General features: G+C 40.2%; 1 protein-coding gene across 1 annotated transcript; it reads left to right on the forward strand.

Moving 5' to 3' along the window:
• The first annotated feature begins 337 nt into the window (after window positions 1-337).
• ercc6l (excision repair cross-complementation group 6-like) lies at window positions 338-13,348 on the forward strand. Its single transcript, XM_024394192.2, has 3 exons — window positions 338-528; window positions 1,899-1,940; window positions 9,147-13,348. Exons 1-3 carry the CDS (start codon window positions 479-481, stop codon window positions 12,871-12,873), a joined length of 3,819 nt encoding a protein of 1,272 aa, XP_024249960.1. The 5' UTR covers window positions 338-478; the 3' UTR covers window positions 12,874-13,348.
• The last annotated feature ends 1,985 nt before the right edge of the window (window positions 13,349-15,333 follow it).

The following is a 15,333-nucleotide window of genomic DNA, read 5'->3' on the forward strand; positions in this document are numbered from 1 at the left end:
CATTTAAGCGAAAATGTTAAAGTTGTGTGCACTACGCCATCAGGCACTGGTTTTTATTTGGTGGAAACACCACTTTTTATTTATTTTATTTTATTTTATTTCACCTTTATTTAACCAGGTAGGCAAGTTGAGAACAGGTTCTCATTTACAATTGCGACCTGGCCACTAATGGGAATATTGGCATATTTTCTATATGCAGCTTCTAGAATATTCGCATGAAAATCAATTCGCCAACTGAATGGAAACCTACCTTTTCACTGTGATTTTTCATAGAGAAATTCCTTTATATTGGCTGGTTCCTCCCACTTAAAATATTTTCCATTTGATAATACACTGCGCATGTGCAAAATCGAAACATGCGATTCGTTTGAAATATGTGGCGGGGAGATTCGTTGGCGTTGCGCAGTCGAAGCGAAGCACAGGCGAGTCTCAATGCATCACAAATGAAATAATCCCAACAAAACGAACTGGCAAAACAATGGACAACTCAAATCACCTAATTGCGAAGATGTCGGAGAAATTGGAGAAGTAAGTTTCTAAAGAAAAAAGCCTGCTGAATGCTAACTACTGCACGTTTAGCATCCCGTCCAATACAATACAATGCTAGCTAGATAGAGAAGTTCACCCTCACTAGCAATTATGTTGCTAACTTGTTAGCTACTGTAGTTGTTACTAGATAACTTCTTTTTTTTGTTAGTTACTGTAGTTGTTACTAGGTAATCAACTTTTTTGGTTTAACCTAAGTATTGAATAATTCAGTACGGCCAAATGGTTTGTAACGTAAATTTTAGCTGCTTAGCTAGCTATATACGTTAGCCAGGGAGGAAGAGGCGAAATCAGTATAAGTCATATTTTTTTTACACTATAGCCACATGAAGTCAAATATCCGGATAGTACTGTAAAGCTGACCAACCCACCTATTTGCCAGCATGGCCGACCCACTTGTTTACAGCTGCACTAGGATCAGACAGGCTTACTGTGTAGCTTAACTACATCACTGCTAACCCGGCACAACTGAGTATGGCTCAGAAAACATGCGTCAATCCAGGGATAAGAAATGTGTTGTACTCCGAATTTTCCCATTTATCCCAACTGTGTCATTTGGGAAGATTGAACGACTGCTAGTTTATTCTCGGAAACTGACCTCGTTGTCCTCATTATAGGTAGAAGCCACAGCAGCCGTTTTGGATCATTTGTTGTCAACACCAGGTGCCTTTCCTTAATGGCTACTGCTAGCTAGCATGAGGACGAAAACTATAGTTTACAACAAAAAAAGTCATTACATCTTCTCTGTGTAACAGTTGGGATAATGGCACAATTCGAGTACAACACATTTCTTATTCCCGAATTGAGGTACGTTTTCCAGACTATGTCTTAATCTACAAAGAAGGCCTGTAGAAACCTAGTGCAGTTTTAAGCAAGCAGGACAGATTTGCTGGCTAAATCCAGAGTAATGTGTTGGGATGTAATGTTTCAATCGCCGATTCACTAACGGAGTTAAAGACTGTTTTAAGTTGGATATTCGACAGAGTTTTGCGATTTCAAACCACTTGAGCCACAGACTCTAAATAAGTATCATGATTGCGCATACCATTGCACAGGTCTTATTTTCTCGATTTGGACATGAATTCGCTTTCCAAAGCTAATAAAAATGTGGAAATGTGAGCGGCATTTTGTATTCCTAGTAGAATTAGTTAGGTAGCGTAAACAAAGTAAATGTTTATGAAATAAATGTTAGTGCATCGAATCACATCAATTCATTCTCAAATAAAACCATATCGCAATAAAACTGTATTGTTCCTGTATCGGGGTCCATGTATCTAGATAAGTATCCAATCGTTTTTAAATGGAAAGATGCACATCCCTACTACGGTGCTAATATTATGCTTATTTTATAGGTCATTGTCAATGGACACTGAGGAGATGGAGACCTACCAGAGGTATGTGGGAGGAAGATAATCATGTTAATGTCTTCAGAACACAATTCTGAAAAATGTACACAAATATTACTGTGGTAGTTTTTATTGCGGGACTTTGAGAGTGGGGAAATCACCTCACTAGTCAGCCTATTATTTATTGAACATTCATATTGCACTGTACACACAGCCTTACCTATGGATTGTGGATCTATGAAATGGGGTATCACTGTCTCAGTTACACCCGCAGAACACTATTCTGAAAAGCTAAATAATGTTAGTCTAGTAGTAGTGCTCTATTTTGGGACTATGACTGGAAAATCACCTCTGATTAGTCTTAATTTATATGCATTGAACATACATATTGCGCTGTACAGCATTACCTATGGATTGTGGATACATGAAATTGAGTCAGTCTACTCAGTGACACCCACAGAACACAATTCTGAAGAGTTTACACGTATTAGTGTCGTAGCTCTTACTTTGTCTATAGGAAATCACCTCTCTGGTGAGCCTTTTATATGCATTGAATGAATCTTCCATATGGTATAATGTGTATAAGTATGCCCCTTTGCAATTATGCAGTCCTCCAATATGTCCACAGTGAGAATTCAATACATTTTTTTACAGTTTAGACTATATACATTGAATTTACTGTAAAACAGATGCCCTGCTTCACATTTCTGAAAATAGTAAAACAATGATTTAATTCATGTGAATCGGTTCTTTTTTTGACAAACCTAATGATTCACTTTGCCATTGTAGTAGTTGGGGTTCGGTTCAATCGTGGTGAATCAAATCATGGGAATCAAAATAATAATTTCTGAATTGCAAACAGTAAAGGGAAAAAAATGTTAGCTATAGCCTTTGGGATTGTGTCATCGCAAAAATTATTTTGAAGATATTTTAAGTTGATTGGGACACAAAATGTATTGGACACTGCAACTAAATATAGGCTAATAGTCAGCCTAAATGAAACACTTCTAAAGTAAGACAAATATAGGGACCTATATTTAACAGTAATAACAGTAATTTCTAAAGGTTGTCTACCAAGAACTTCCCAATTAAATGTTGACTGCAAAATAGGCCTACCTGGCAGAATGATATCATGATGTCTATCATTTGGGTGCACATTTGTTTAGCAAACAATGGCATTGCATGTGCAGTACAGAAACAATGCTAGTAATGTAATGGTCTCTTGCTAGGTGCACAGTTGAATTAAAGGGAAGTACACCCTCAATTTTTCGAAAGATTTTTCCCCATACCTCAACTGGTCTTCTGATGTGGTTAAATACTTATTGTGTACTTAGAACATCCACTTCTGTTATTGTTAAATAAGTGAATCTGAAAACACTACGAAAAATGCCAAACCTGGTAAAATCAAACTGAATTTGGTTGATAATCTATTTTGGCCCTATAATTGGCTAAAATAGAATATGCACATTTCCTGAAGAAAATGTGGGCTTGCTTCACCTGTTGAAGCCTTTGTATGGTAGTGGGAGTTTGCTTTGCCTCTTTGTCTCTTGGCTGATTTTTCAGGAAGTTCCTTTCCATTGGCAGGTTGTTCTTTCCATTTGACAATACACAGCGCATGTTCAAAATCGAAACGTGATTTGTTTGAAATATGTGGCGTAGAGAACTGTTACGCATTCAAAGCACAGACGAACAGGAAATGCCGAGTCCCAATGCAACATCCAGGCAACACACAAGTGAAATAATGTACACAAAACGAACCGGCAAGACGGACATCTCAAACCACAGCTGTCTGTTTCTCCGAAAAACTGTCATTTTCGTCCTCATGCTAGGTAGCAGAAGCCACAGCAGCCATTTTGACTGAAACTGCAATTCCAATCAGCTCCTTTGTTGCTCAACACAACATGTTAGCATGGGGACGAAAATGACAGGTTACTTAACTAGCGGTCGTGAAATCTTCTCGGTGTAACAGTTGGGATAATGGGACCATTCTGAGCCACCGTTACTATTCCCACCAAGTATGTCAACACTATTGGTGCGATGTGGAGGGTGTTTGCCTTTCGCACCAGTGTCTTGGGTTTTATTCCCTTCCCTGTCCTGCCGTTTGCTTCAATACCAAAAGGCAAACATTTGTTGGTGTGGTCTCTAGATGTTTTACTAAGGTTTAGTATTCTTACAAAGGGTCCAACTTAATTTATTATGCTATAATTAGTATTTTTGCTTGCCCCACAGCTCAAAAAATGAAATTTATTTTACTAGGCAAGTCAGTTTAGGTAAATTTCTTATTTACAATGACGACCAAACTTGGATGACGCTAGACCAATTGTGCACCGCCCTATGGGACTCCCATTCACGGCTGGATGTGATACATCCTGGATTTGAACCAGGGACTGTAGTTATGCCTCAGACCGCTGCACCACTCAGGAGCCCTTAAATTGGTTACAGTTAATACATTTTGCATGGCTTTATTGTAAAATTAGTGCATTAATTATGTAACGCCATTCTGACCCTGTTTAGCATTTTCTAGTGAGCCCAATTGTGGCATGATTCCACTATTTGTATCTGTTTGTTTCAGTGGCAGACTTATTTTGAAGGCAAACCGCTAATTCCACTATTTTTACGAATCACTGTTTTTCACATCGGGGTTCTTCATACCTCCTCAGTGGTGAAGAATTTGAAGTAAACTACATCCAGGGTAGGGGCAACAAATCAGGTACAGACAGAAAAAGCATTGTTAAAGGCCCAGTGCAGTCAAATGTGAGTTTCCTGTGTTTTATATATATTTCCTGAGGTTGGAATAATACTGAAAAATATGATAATGCAATTTTAGAGTAATAGACCACCTGATAAATCAGCCTGTTGTGGTGGGATGGAGTTCTGGTCTGCCTGATGATATCACCCGGCGGTAAATTAGTTAACAGACCAATAAGAAAGAGTTCTAAACCTCTCTGCCAATCGAGGCTAGGTTTCAGTTTTCCCCTCCCTCAAACCAAACCCAGACAGTCCTAGCAGAATTTATTTGATATTGAGATAAAAATGGCTGTGTTGGACATTTTTAAAGCAACAAAGATGGTGGTCCTCTGTAGCTCAGTTGGAAGAGCATGGCACTTGCAAGGCCAGGATGGTGGGTTTAATTCCTGGGACCACCAATGGGTAAAATGTATGCACGCATGGATGAAAGCATCTGCTAACTGGCTTATTATGGTTATACACTACCGTTCAGAATTTTGGGGTCACTTAGAAATGTCCTTGTTTTTGAATGAAAAGCAACAAAAAAAATGTTCATTTTAAAATAACATAAAATTGATCAGAAATGCAGTGTAGACACTGCGAATTTTGAACATGACTATTGTAGCTACAGAGGCCCACTATCAGCAACCATCACTCCTGTGTTCCAATGGTGCGTGGCTTTTTCTTTGTAACTCTGCCTAGAAGACCTGCGGCAGCGTAGCCTAGTGGTTAGAGCGTTGGACTAGTAACGGAAGGAAGGTTGCAAGTTCAAACCCCCGAGCTGACAAGGTACAAATCTGTCATTCTGCCCCTGAACAGGCAGTTAACCCACTGTTCCTAGGCCATCATTGAAAATAAGAATTTGTTCTTAACTGACTTGCCTGGGTAAATAAAGGTAAAATAAAATCCCAGAGTCACCTCTTCACTGTTGACATTGAGACTGGTGTTTTGCGGGTACTATTTAATGAAGCTGTCAGTTGAGGACTTATGAGGTGTCTGTTTCTCAAACTAGACACTCTAATGTACTTGTGCACCGGGGCCTCCCACTCCTCTTTCTATTCTGGTTAGAGACAGTTTGCGCTGTTCTGTGAAGGGAGTAGTATACAGCGTTGTATGAGATCTTCAGTTTCTTAGCAATTTCTCGCATGGAATAGCCTAGACTGATGAGTTTCAAAAGAAAATGCTTAGTTTCTTCCCATTTTGAGCCTGTAATCGAACCCACAAATGCTGATGCTCCAGATACTCAATCATTCTAGAAGGCCAGTTTTATTGCTTCTTTAACATCAGCACAACAGTTTTCAGCTGTGCTAACATAATTGCAAAAGGGGTTTCTAATGGTCAATTAGCCTTTTAAAATTATAAACTTGGATTAGCTAACACAACTTGCCATTGGAACACAGGCCCATTATCAGCAACCATCACTCGTGTAGATATTCCATTTAAAAAATCTGCCGTTTCCAGCTACAATAGTCATTTACAACATTAACTATGTCTACCCTGCATTTTAATGGACCAAAAATGGGCTGCTTTCAAAAACAAGGACATTTCTAAGTGACCCCAAACTTTTGAAAGGTAGTGTATGTTTTGATTTGTTTAACACTTATTTTTTTGTTATTGCTTACTACATTATTCCAAATGTGTTATTTCATAGTTTTGATGTCTTCACTATTATTCTACAATGTAAAAACGAAAAACCCTTGAATGAGTAGGTGTGTCCAAACTTTTGACTGGTACTGTATATAGATTATTTATAAAGCCAGGCACATTTAACAGTTAGACTATTGGCCTTCTTTAGACTAGTTGAGTATCTGGAGCATCAGCATTTTTAAATAGACCAACCAGTGCTCCCGCACATTGGCTAACCGGGCTATCTGCATTGTGTCCAACCACCCATCAACCCCTCTTTTACGCTACTGCTACTCTCTGTTCATCATATATGCATAGTGACTTTAACCATATCTACATGTGCATACTACCTCAATCAGCCTGACTAACCAGTGTCTGTATGTAGCCTCGCTACTGTATGTAGCCTGTCTTTTTAGTGTTGTTTTATTTCTATACTTACCTAACACCTTTTTTGCACTATTGGTTTGAGCCTGTAAGTAAGCATTTCACTGTAAGGTCTACCTGTCTACACCACACGTGACAAATAAACTTTGATTTGATTATAGACCTAATTTAAGTTGGTTTCCTCGTCTCCTCACTCTGCTGCTGCCTCTCCCGCATTGTTCTTAACACCAATATCCGGCTTAACGTTGCTATTTTGCGCATGGCAAAATAGGGAAAGGTGCCAATTCAACGGTGCACTGAAGATTGTTTCAGAACAGAGGACAGCGACTACTATCTAATGCGGGAGAAAGCGCATTGGTTTTAAAATAGTGTTATTTGTTAGTCTTGCACAATTATTTTGACATATAACCATATATAATTTCAGTATAACATGTCTTAGAATGATTGACTGTGTCATGGCTTACGTAATGGATTAGTCACAGGTGCGAATCAGACAGGTGAGCCAGCAGCATACCACCCTGCATCCCACTGCTAGCTTTCCTCTGAAGCTAAGCAGGGTTGTTCCTGGTTGGTCCCGGGATTGGGACATTTCCCTGTGTAGTGTTCAGTCTTTTGGATGGGAAGTTAAACGGGTGCCTTGACTCTCTGTGGTCACTAAAGATCCCATGGCACTTATCGTAAGAGTAGGGGTGTTAACCCCGGTGTCCTGGCTAAATTCCCAATCTGGCCTTCATACAATCATGGCCACCTAATCATCCCCAGCTTCCAATTGGCTCTTTTATCCCCCCTCTTTAACTATTCCCCAGGTCATTGATGTAAATCAGAATGTGTTTAGTCAACTTACCTGATAAAATAAGGGTAATCAAATAAAGGTGTCTTGTGCGACCAAACAATCGACCAGTGGACTAAATAGGGTCAGCCCTAAACTGGAAGTGAATATGCATTTATATATTTTTGCATTATAATTTAAAAAAGAACGCAGCATTTCGGAGGACTTTTTCAGTCGTAAGAGGGAGATAATACAAAAAAATATATATATATATATTTATTTATTTATTTATTAGGGGGAAGAGAGACAATACAGTATAAGGCTTTGTAGATGAATTTAGATGTTTTTCTTGGAATGCAATTGAGTCATTTAGCGGGTGTTCTTATCCATAGCAACTTAAAGGAGCAATTGGGGTTATGTGCCTTGCTCAAGGTTTTGCTGCAGTGCTCCAGACAATTTTTTTCCCCCCCATTTGCTAGGTAAGACAACGGAAAAATATGGCTATTTCATCTAACATAATCCAGGGAATGCTTGATTGATATTTTGTTTGTCAACCTGTCAAAATAGTATCCAGAATGGTCAGATTGCTTTTTGTGCATATAAGGCGTAGGGCTATGCTACATAATTAACCGCCTGAGGAAGTGGGAAGTTTTGCTAACTTTAAATACGAACCATGTAATTAATTAATCTCTAATGTCCTACAAAAACTTTCCAGCGCTAGGCCTATGTTACTAGATGTAGTCACCATAAATGTCCTGCAGAACAAGCCTACTCAGATTGTAAGGTGGTGCCATTTAATGTTGAGAAATAAATAATATACTCACCGAAGGCATACATGTACCTCTAACAAAAACAACAGTAGTTGTATCTCTCCCTCCCTGTGCGCACAGCACCTCACTCACACAGCTGTGGAACAGGGACCAGCTTAGGGCATGATAAGGGCAAAATATATTGATTTTTATTTGCGATATAGATCAAAACACTTGGGTGCACTGTTGGAATCATTGAAATGGAATGATTTATATTAGGAAGCTAGGTGGAATGCAGCATTGTTCTTGTTTGGAACAATCTTTTGACTGGATTTTACCTAACAGCATGCAAATTTATAGTGAATCTAATAGCAAGGAGAAGGAACTGCACTGCTTGATTGACAGGGGGCAGGGCTTGGTGTGTGTGGGAAGCAGCCTCAAGAGGAGAGGGCTGACATACGGAGTAAACTATACTGTCACGCGTTGCTTGGTGGTGTTTCAAAATATTGCATGGAATTTTAATCTCTTGCTTTATAGATATTACATGTCAATATTGCGATTTCAATGTAAATTCTAATTTAGCCTTCGACAGGCAGATAATTTCATAGCAGGAATCAATATGATGCACAAGGCTACTGGTGACCAAATAATGTTTTTTGAGCAAACAAACCTGCAAGAGCTTTCTATAGCATAATCAACGAAAATTATAGATCAGAACCATTTTGCTTAGGTAAGAGGAAGGCAATGTCGGTCATTTACGGTATATCCTTCCGGCTCTAGGCTGAGAAGTGGAAACTGGTCTTAATGACGAGATGGAAATGTCTGCACTGCAGACATTCTTTCATACCAAGATTTTAACTGCTGCGGAGCAATGCTTTTTGTGTTGTTTTTCAACAGCTGTATCATACACGATATCCTATTATGATATAGATTACTGACTTGTCTAATTCTATTACTTAAAAAAACAAACATTTACGAGTGTTTTTCTTTCTTTTAAAGGTACATCAGGGATGGAAAAGATGCTGCCAGACAAGGAAATATGTCAAAATCATTGGAACTGTTCAAGCTGGCCCATGACATCCGCCCTGGTGATAAACTTTGGAGCAGGATAAAGAAACTTCAGGAGGCTATAAAAGAGATGATACAGCAAGGCTCAGAGAGTGAGGATGAAGATTTTGTCAATGTCAACAACAGTGGTCTAATGCTTTTCAAAGAAATGTATGACAAACTGTATGATCATCAGCAAGAGGGGGTTGCTTTTTTGTATGGTCTCCACAGAGATGGTCGTCAAGGAGGAATCCTAGCAGATGACATGGGCTTAGGGAAGACAATTCAGGTCATATCGTTTCTCTCTGGTATGTATGATGCTGACTTGGTAAAGCATACCCTGCTCATCATGCCAACCTCACTCATCAAGAACTGGACCAAGGAATTTGCCAAATGGACTCCTGGAATGAGAGTCAAAGAGTTTCATGGCACAAGCAAAGTGGAACGCAACAGGAACTTGGAGAAGATTCAAAGAAGAGGTGGTGTTATCATCACTACATACCAAATGCTGATCACTAACTGGGAACTTCTCTCGTCTTACAATGGTAGTGAATTCAAATGGGATTATGTAATCCTAGATGAGGCACACAAGATCAAAACCTCCTCAACCAAGACAGCCAAAAGTGCACATGCGATTCCTGCCAGGAATCGTGTACTTCTTACAGGCACACCTGTACAGAATAACCTGAGAGAAATGTGGGCTCTTTTTGATTTTGCTTGTCAAGGGGCACTTCTTGGTACTTCTAAAACCTTCAAAACACAGTATGAAAGTCCCATCACCCGTGCAAGAGAGAAGGATGCCACCCCAGGTGAGAAAGCCCTGGGGCTCAAGATGTCGGAGAACCTCATGGCCATCATAAATCCATACTTCCTAAGGAGGACAAAGGCAGAAGTACAGAGAAAAACACAAAACCGTGTGAAAGCCTGTGAAAAGGACCTTGAAAACGAAGTCCCAAGTAGTAGTGGTGGTGGTGGTGGTGCAGAAATGCCGAACCTCACCAGGAAGAATGATCTAATTATCTGGACGTACCTGAGCTCAGTTCAGGAGAAAATCTACAATCAGTTCTTATCCCTAGATAACATCAAGGAGCTGCTCATGACCACCAGGTCACCGTTGGCTGAACTGAATATCCTGAAGAAATTGTGTGACCACCCAAGACTTCTTTCCGCCAGGGCTGTCGCTCAGTTAGGCCTAGAAGAAGGAACAAGTGCAAACTATCATGATGATGAAAATGAATCTGCTGCACACAGAATCGACAACATATCTGATGAAACACTAATATCAGAATCTGGAAAGATGATGTTTCTCATTGCACTTTTGGAAAGGCTTAAGGAAGAAGGCGATCGCACACTTGTTTTCTCTCAGTCAAGGAAGATGTTGGACATTCTTGAACGGGTTCTAGTGAACAAGCGTTTCAAGATTGTGAGACTTGATGGCACAGTAACACACCTTGCAGAAAGAGAGCGGCGCATCCAAATGTTCCAGACCAACAAGCAATACTCAGTCTTTCTCCTAACCACCCAAGTGGGAGGAGTTGGCATCACATTGACAGCAGCAAACCGAGTAGTTATTTTTGACCCCAGCTGGAATCCAGCCACTGATGCCCAGGCCGTTGACCGGGCCTACCGCATTGGACAAATGGAGAACGTTGTCATCTATAGACTGATCACTTGTGGCACAGTGGAGGAGAAGATCTACAGACGGCAGGTGTTCAAAGACTCCTTGATCAGACAGACCACCGGGGACAAGAAAAATCCATTCCGGTACTTCAGCAAACAAGACCTGAAAGAACTCTTCACACTACAAGACACTCGATCCTCATCAACACAGCTGCAGCTGCAGTCACTGCACTCGAGACAAAGACTCACAGATCCTAAATTGGATGAACACATCGCCCACCTTCACTCCATGGAGATGTTTGGAATATCTGATCATGACCTCATGTTCTCGCATGAAGTAGCAAACAATGAAGATGACCCTGGGGATCAGGAAGCTCACAAGTACATAGAGAACAGGGTGCAGAAAGCTCAGGAGCTGATGAAGGTGGAATCGGGGTTGCAACAGCAGTTTGCTGACAGCATTGAGTCAAACACTGAGCCGGCACATCTGCGGAAACCCCCTCAACACTATACAGTGGGGTCAACTGAGAAGAAGCCAAAGAATGAAAAACCCAGCCCCTCCTATCCTAGCCATAACCACAACTTCAACTCCCCTGTGTTGGTGGATCTTACCCATTCTGGGTCTGGTGACGAGGAAGATATCCACAATCTGAGTAACAAATTCATTGATCTAGCTGTAGATGAAAGCATTGAGATTATAGGGCCCACTGTGACATTTGCGACTGAGGAACAGTTCATAAAGCGCAACCATCTTTCTCCCATAGACACGTCTCTTGAGGTGTTGGATGGTGAGCCAATTTACACTTCCGCTCAAGAGATTTTGGATGTGTCATCAGAAGCAAAGGATGATATTGTTGCCGTAGGACATGTTACCTCTGAAGTTGAACAAGACAACCAGCCAAATGGCAATGGTTCCCCACAATGGCAGAACTTGTCACTTCACCAAGACTTGACAATGGACCAGAAGATCTCACCTGTCAAATCCCAGAAGAATCAAAGACTTTCTATGCTACTACAGATGTCCAACAAGAGCCTAGAAAGTCATGCAGAAACATCCTCCAAAGTTGATGAACTTGAGTCTTTTGGAGGAAATTTCAATCTACAGTTAGAGGACAGCGCTAGTGATATGTTCCCAGAAGAGGAATCCGAGTCCATTGTGGGAAATTCAGGTTTCCAGTTAGAGATGGATGTCGGCTTCAATGCAGATGACAAGCCTTCTGTGACTGGAGCTGTTGAACAGAATGGAGCAGATGTTCATGTCAATTCCCCTGTTTCTGAAAAATCATTCATTACTACTTTCAAGAAAAAGAAAAGGGAAGCTTTAATTTACAGTAGTGAGGAGGATGACATTGACGAAGATGAGAGGCCTCATTTGATGAACAGGAAATTGGATGAAGAATTCCATGGTATTGGTTCCTCCACACCAAAATCTGCTAAATCTGGATCCAGTTCCTTTAAAACCAGGAAAAGCTTTGGAGTGAACACCTCTGTGGCCTCAAGACGTTCCTTTGTGGATTCCGTGATTGAGCATGTAGAGGACCTTGATGAGGACATGGAAGCTGAGGTTTTACAGGTGCACACTGATGATGCAAGTGAGGAAAGTGAGGTGACTGGATTTCATGAGTCTCTCATGGAAGAGGAACCCACAGGGGAAACCTTAAACACTGAGAATGAAGAGGAAAGTGAGGAAGGTGGAAGTGAGCCAATGCATGTTGAAGAATCTGAAATGGGAGAGGAGGAAGAAAGTTCTTTGGAGGAATCTACCGGTGATCATGAACTTGTTTCTAGTGAAAGAATGGACCAATGTGCCAGTGGAAAAGATGCCACATTACAGACTGTGGAATGTGTCAACAGCAGCCGTGATTCCTCAGCTATGACTGAAGAAAAGATGTATGAAAACCATGTGGTAAATGGAAAACAATCTTTCTCTGAGGGGAAACTTGATGATGCCTTGAACTTCTTTTTGAAAGCAATTGACATTAAAAGTGGTGATCCTGAAATTCAGTTAATGACAATTAAATTGTACCGTCGGCTCGGTGAGAAAAAGGGAAAAAAGTGAATTATTTTTGAAAAGTGTGAACTCATTGCTGTCATCTACATGTACACACAATGTATCACTCACTGATAGGGCTGTCTTTTTAAAGGTTTGTCTTGTAAAACTATGTTGAAACAAATGGTTAAAATAATAGGCTAGTTAGAAATGTTTTTTTGATCAATTATTTTCTTAATTGTATTTTTGCATGCTTTTGTTGTGTATATAATTCATAAATGCAAGTAAAAAATAATGTAAAAATCTCATTTGTTTTAAAGTTTCATTGTGTAGTTTCACTGTGGAGGTTTCAATCATTACTCAGCCCATTAAATATTCAAATGAAAATGGCATTTAGTGCTTGCTATTTTGGTTTGATGTATATGTTTTGTGATGCTAAAAACTCTTATTACTTGAGCTCTTATGTGAGCCATATATTGTATAATGATGACAATATCACACCATAAAACAGCATGTTCGTTTTCCAATAAATTAAGCAATATTAGAACGAGCAATGTCATTTTATTTATATACTAAAGTACCAGTCAAAAGTTTGAACACATCTACTCATTCCAGGAGTGTGCAAAGCTGTCAAGGCAAATGGTGGCTACTTTGAAGCTACTAAAATATATTTTGATAACACTTTTGGTTACTATATGATTTCGCATGTGTTATTTCATATTTTTGACATCTTCACAATGTAAAAAATTGTACAAATTAACAGACCCTTGAATAAGTAGGTGTGTCCAAACTTTTGACTGGTATTGTCTGTGGGACCTTATATAAACAGGTGAATGCCTTTCCAAATCATGCCCAATCAATTGAATTTACCACAAGTGGACTCCAAGTTGTAGAAACATTACAAGGATGATCAATGGAAACAGGATGTACCTGAGCTCAATTCTGAGTTTCATAGCAAACCTCTGAATAGTTATGTAAATAAGGTAATTGTAAAAATGTCTAACCTGCTTTTGCTTTGTCATTACCTGTAGATTCAGGATCATTTTTAATTTAATACATTTTAAAATAAGGCTGTAACGTAAAATAATGTGGATAAAGTCAAGGGGTCTGACTACTTTCCAAATGTATTGTGTGTGTGTATATATATTTTAAAAAACTTTTTTTTTTTACCCCCAATTGTGCACCCATTGAGTCTCCCAGTTGTGGCCGGCTGTGACAGAGCCTGGACTCGAACCCAGAATCTCTAGTGGGACAGCTTAGACCACTGCGTCACTCGGGAGGCCAGCATTAGTTTATATAGGATGAGTCATGACTAGAATACAGTATATACATATAAAGTGGGTAAAACCGTATGTAAACATTATTAAAGTGACCCAGTGATCAATTACTCTATGTACATTGGGCAAAGCCGTCTCTACGGTGCAGGGTAAAATACCGGGTGGTAGACGGCTATTAACCGTGACTAAGGGCAGGGTACTGGGCGAAGGCCGGCTAGTGACGACTCTCTAACATTCTGATGGCCTGGAGATAGAAGCTGTTTATCAGTCTCTTGGTCCCTGCTTTGATGCACCTGTACTGTCTCCTAGACCTAGATGGTAGTTGGTGAACAGGCTGAGGTCATTGATGATCGTCTTGGCCTTCCTGAGACACCGGTGATGCGTTGGGATGACTGCACCACCCTCTGGAGAGCCCTGCAGTTTTGGATGGTGCAATTGCCGTACCAGGCGGTGCTACAGCCCAATATGATGCTCTCAATGGTGCATCTGCAGAAGTTTGCGAGGGTCTTAGGGGCCAAATTGAATTTCTTCCGCCTTCACCACACTGTGTGAAGGCACCATTTCAGGTCGCAAGGGATGTGCAGACAGAGGAACTTGAAGCTTTTGAGCCACTCAACTGCGCCCTGTCTGTGGATGGGGGCGTGCTCTCTCTGCTGTCTCCTGTTGTCCATGATCAGCTCCTTCAATGGGGGCGTGCTCTCTGATGTCTTCTGTAGTCCACTATCAGCTCCTGTTTTGTTGCTCTTGAGGGAGCGGTTATTTTCCTGCTACCACTATGCCAAGGCTCTCACCTCCATGTAGGCTGTCTCATCATTGTTGGTCTTCAGGCCTACTACTGTTGTCATCTTTAGCACACTACACAAAGCTGTCTTCAGATACCATAACATTCACAACTTTAAGTTAAAATGACTACTGATACAACTTCTCTCTTCTGCCAATATTTACTATTTCTTTCAGTAATTTACACACTTAAGTTGGCTGCTTTCAATATATGTGGGAGATTGATCATTCAAGCAGCTTTTCCTATGTTGAACATTTGAGGGAGAGAAATATCCTCCATTACCAGTATTTTCATTCACAATGCAGCAGTGTAATGTCTGAATATCGATTTAACTGCAATGTATATTTCATACAGTAAAATGTATTGCTTAGTCTACAGGGATCTTGTATTACATTATGACTCACCTAATTCACAAGTGTAAACTAGAGTCAGATGAGATTAATTACTTATAACTGGTTGAAATGCTTATGC

Source organism: Oncorhynchus tshawytscha, linkage group LG30 (assembly GCF_018296145.1).
Source record: "Oncorhynchus tshawytscha isolate Ot180627B linkage group LG30, Otsh_v2.0, whole genome shotgun sequence".
NCBI classification, from domain to species: Eukaryota; Metazoa; Chordata; class Actinopteri; order Salmoniformes; family Salmonidae; genus Oncorhynchus; species Oncorhynchus tshawytscha.

Excerpts from the sequence above, each read along its gene's own strand:
- ercc6l (XM_024394192.2), top strand. The coding sequence starts at position 479 with ATGGACAACTCAAATCACCTAATTGCGAAGATGTCGGAGAAATTGGAG. Across the intron at positions 529-1,898 it reads ATGTCGGAGAAATTGGAGAA|GTCATTGTCAATGGACACTG; the intron begins GTAAGTTTCTAA and ends CTTATTTTATAG. Across the intron at positions 1,941-9,146 it reads GAGATGGAGACCTACCAGAG|GTACATCAGGGATGGAAAAG; the intron begins GTATGTGGGAGG and ends TTTCTTTTAAAG.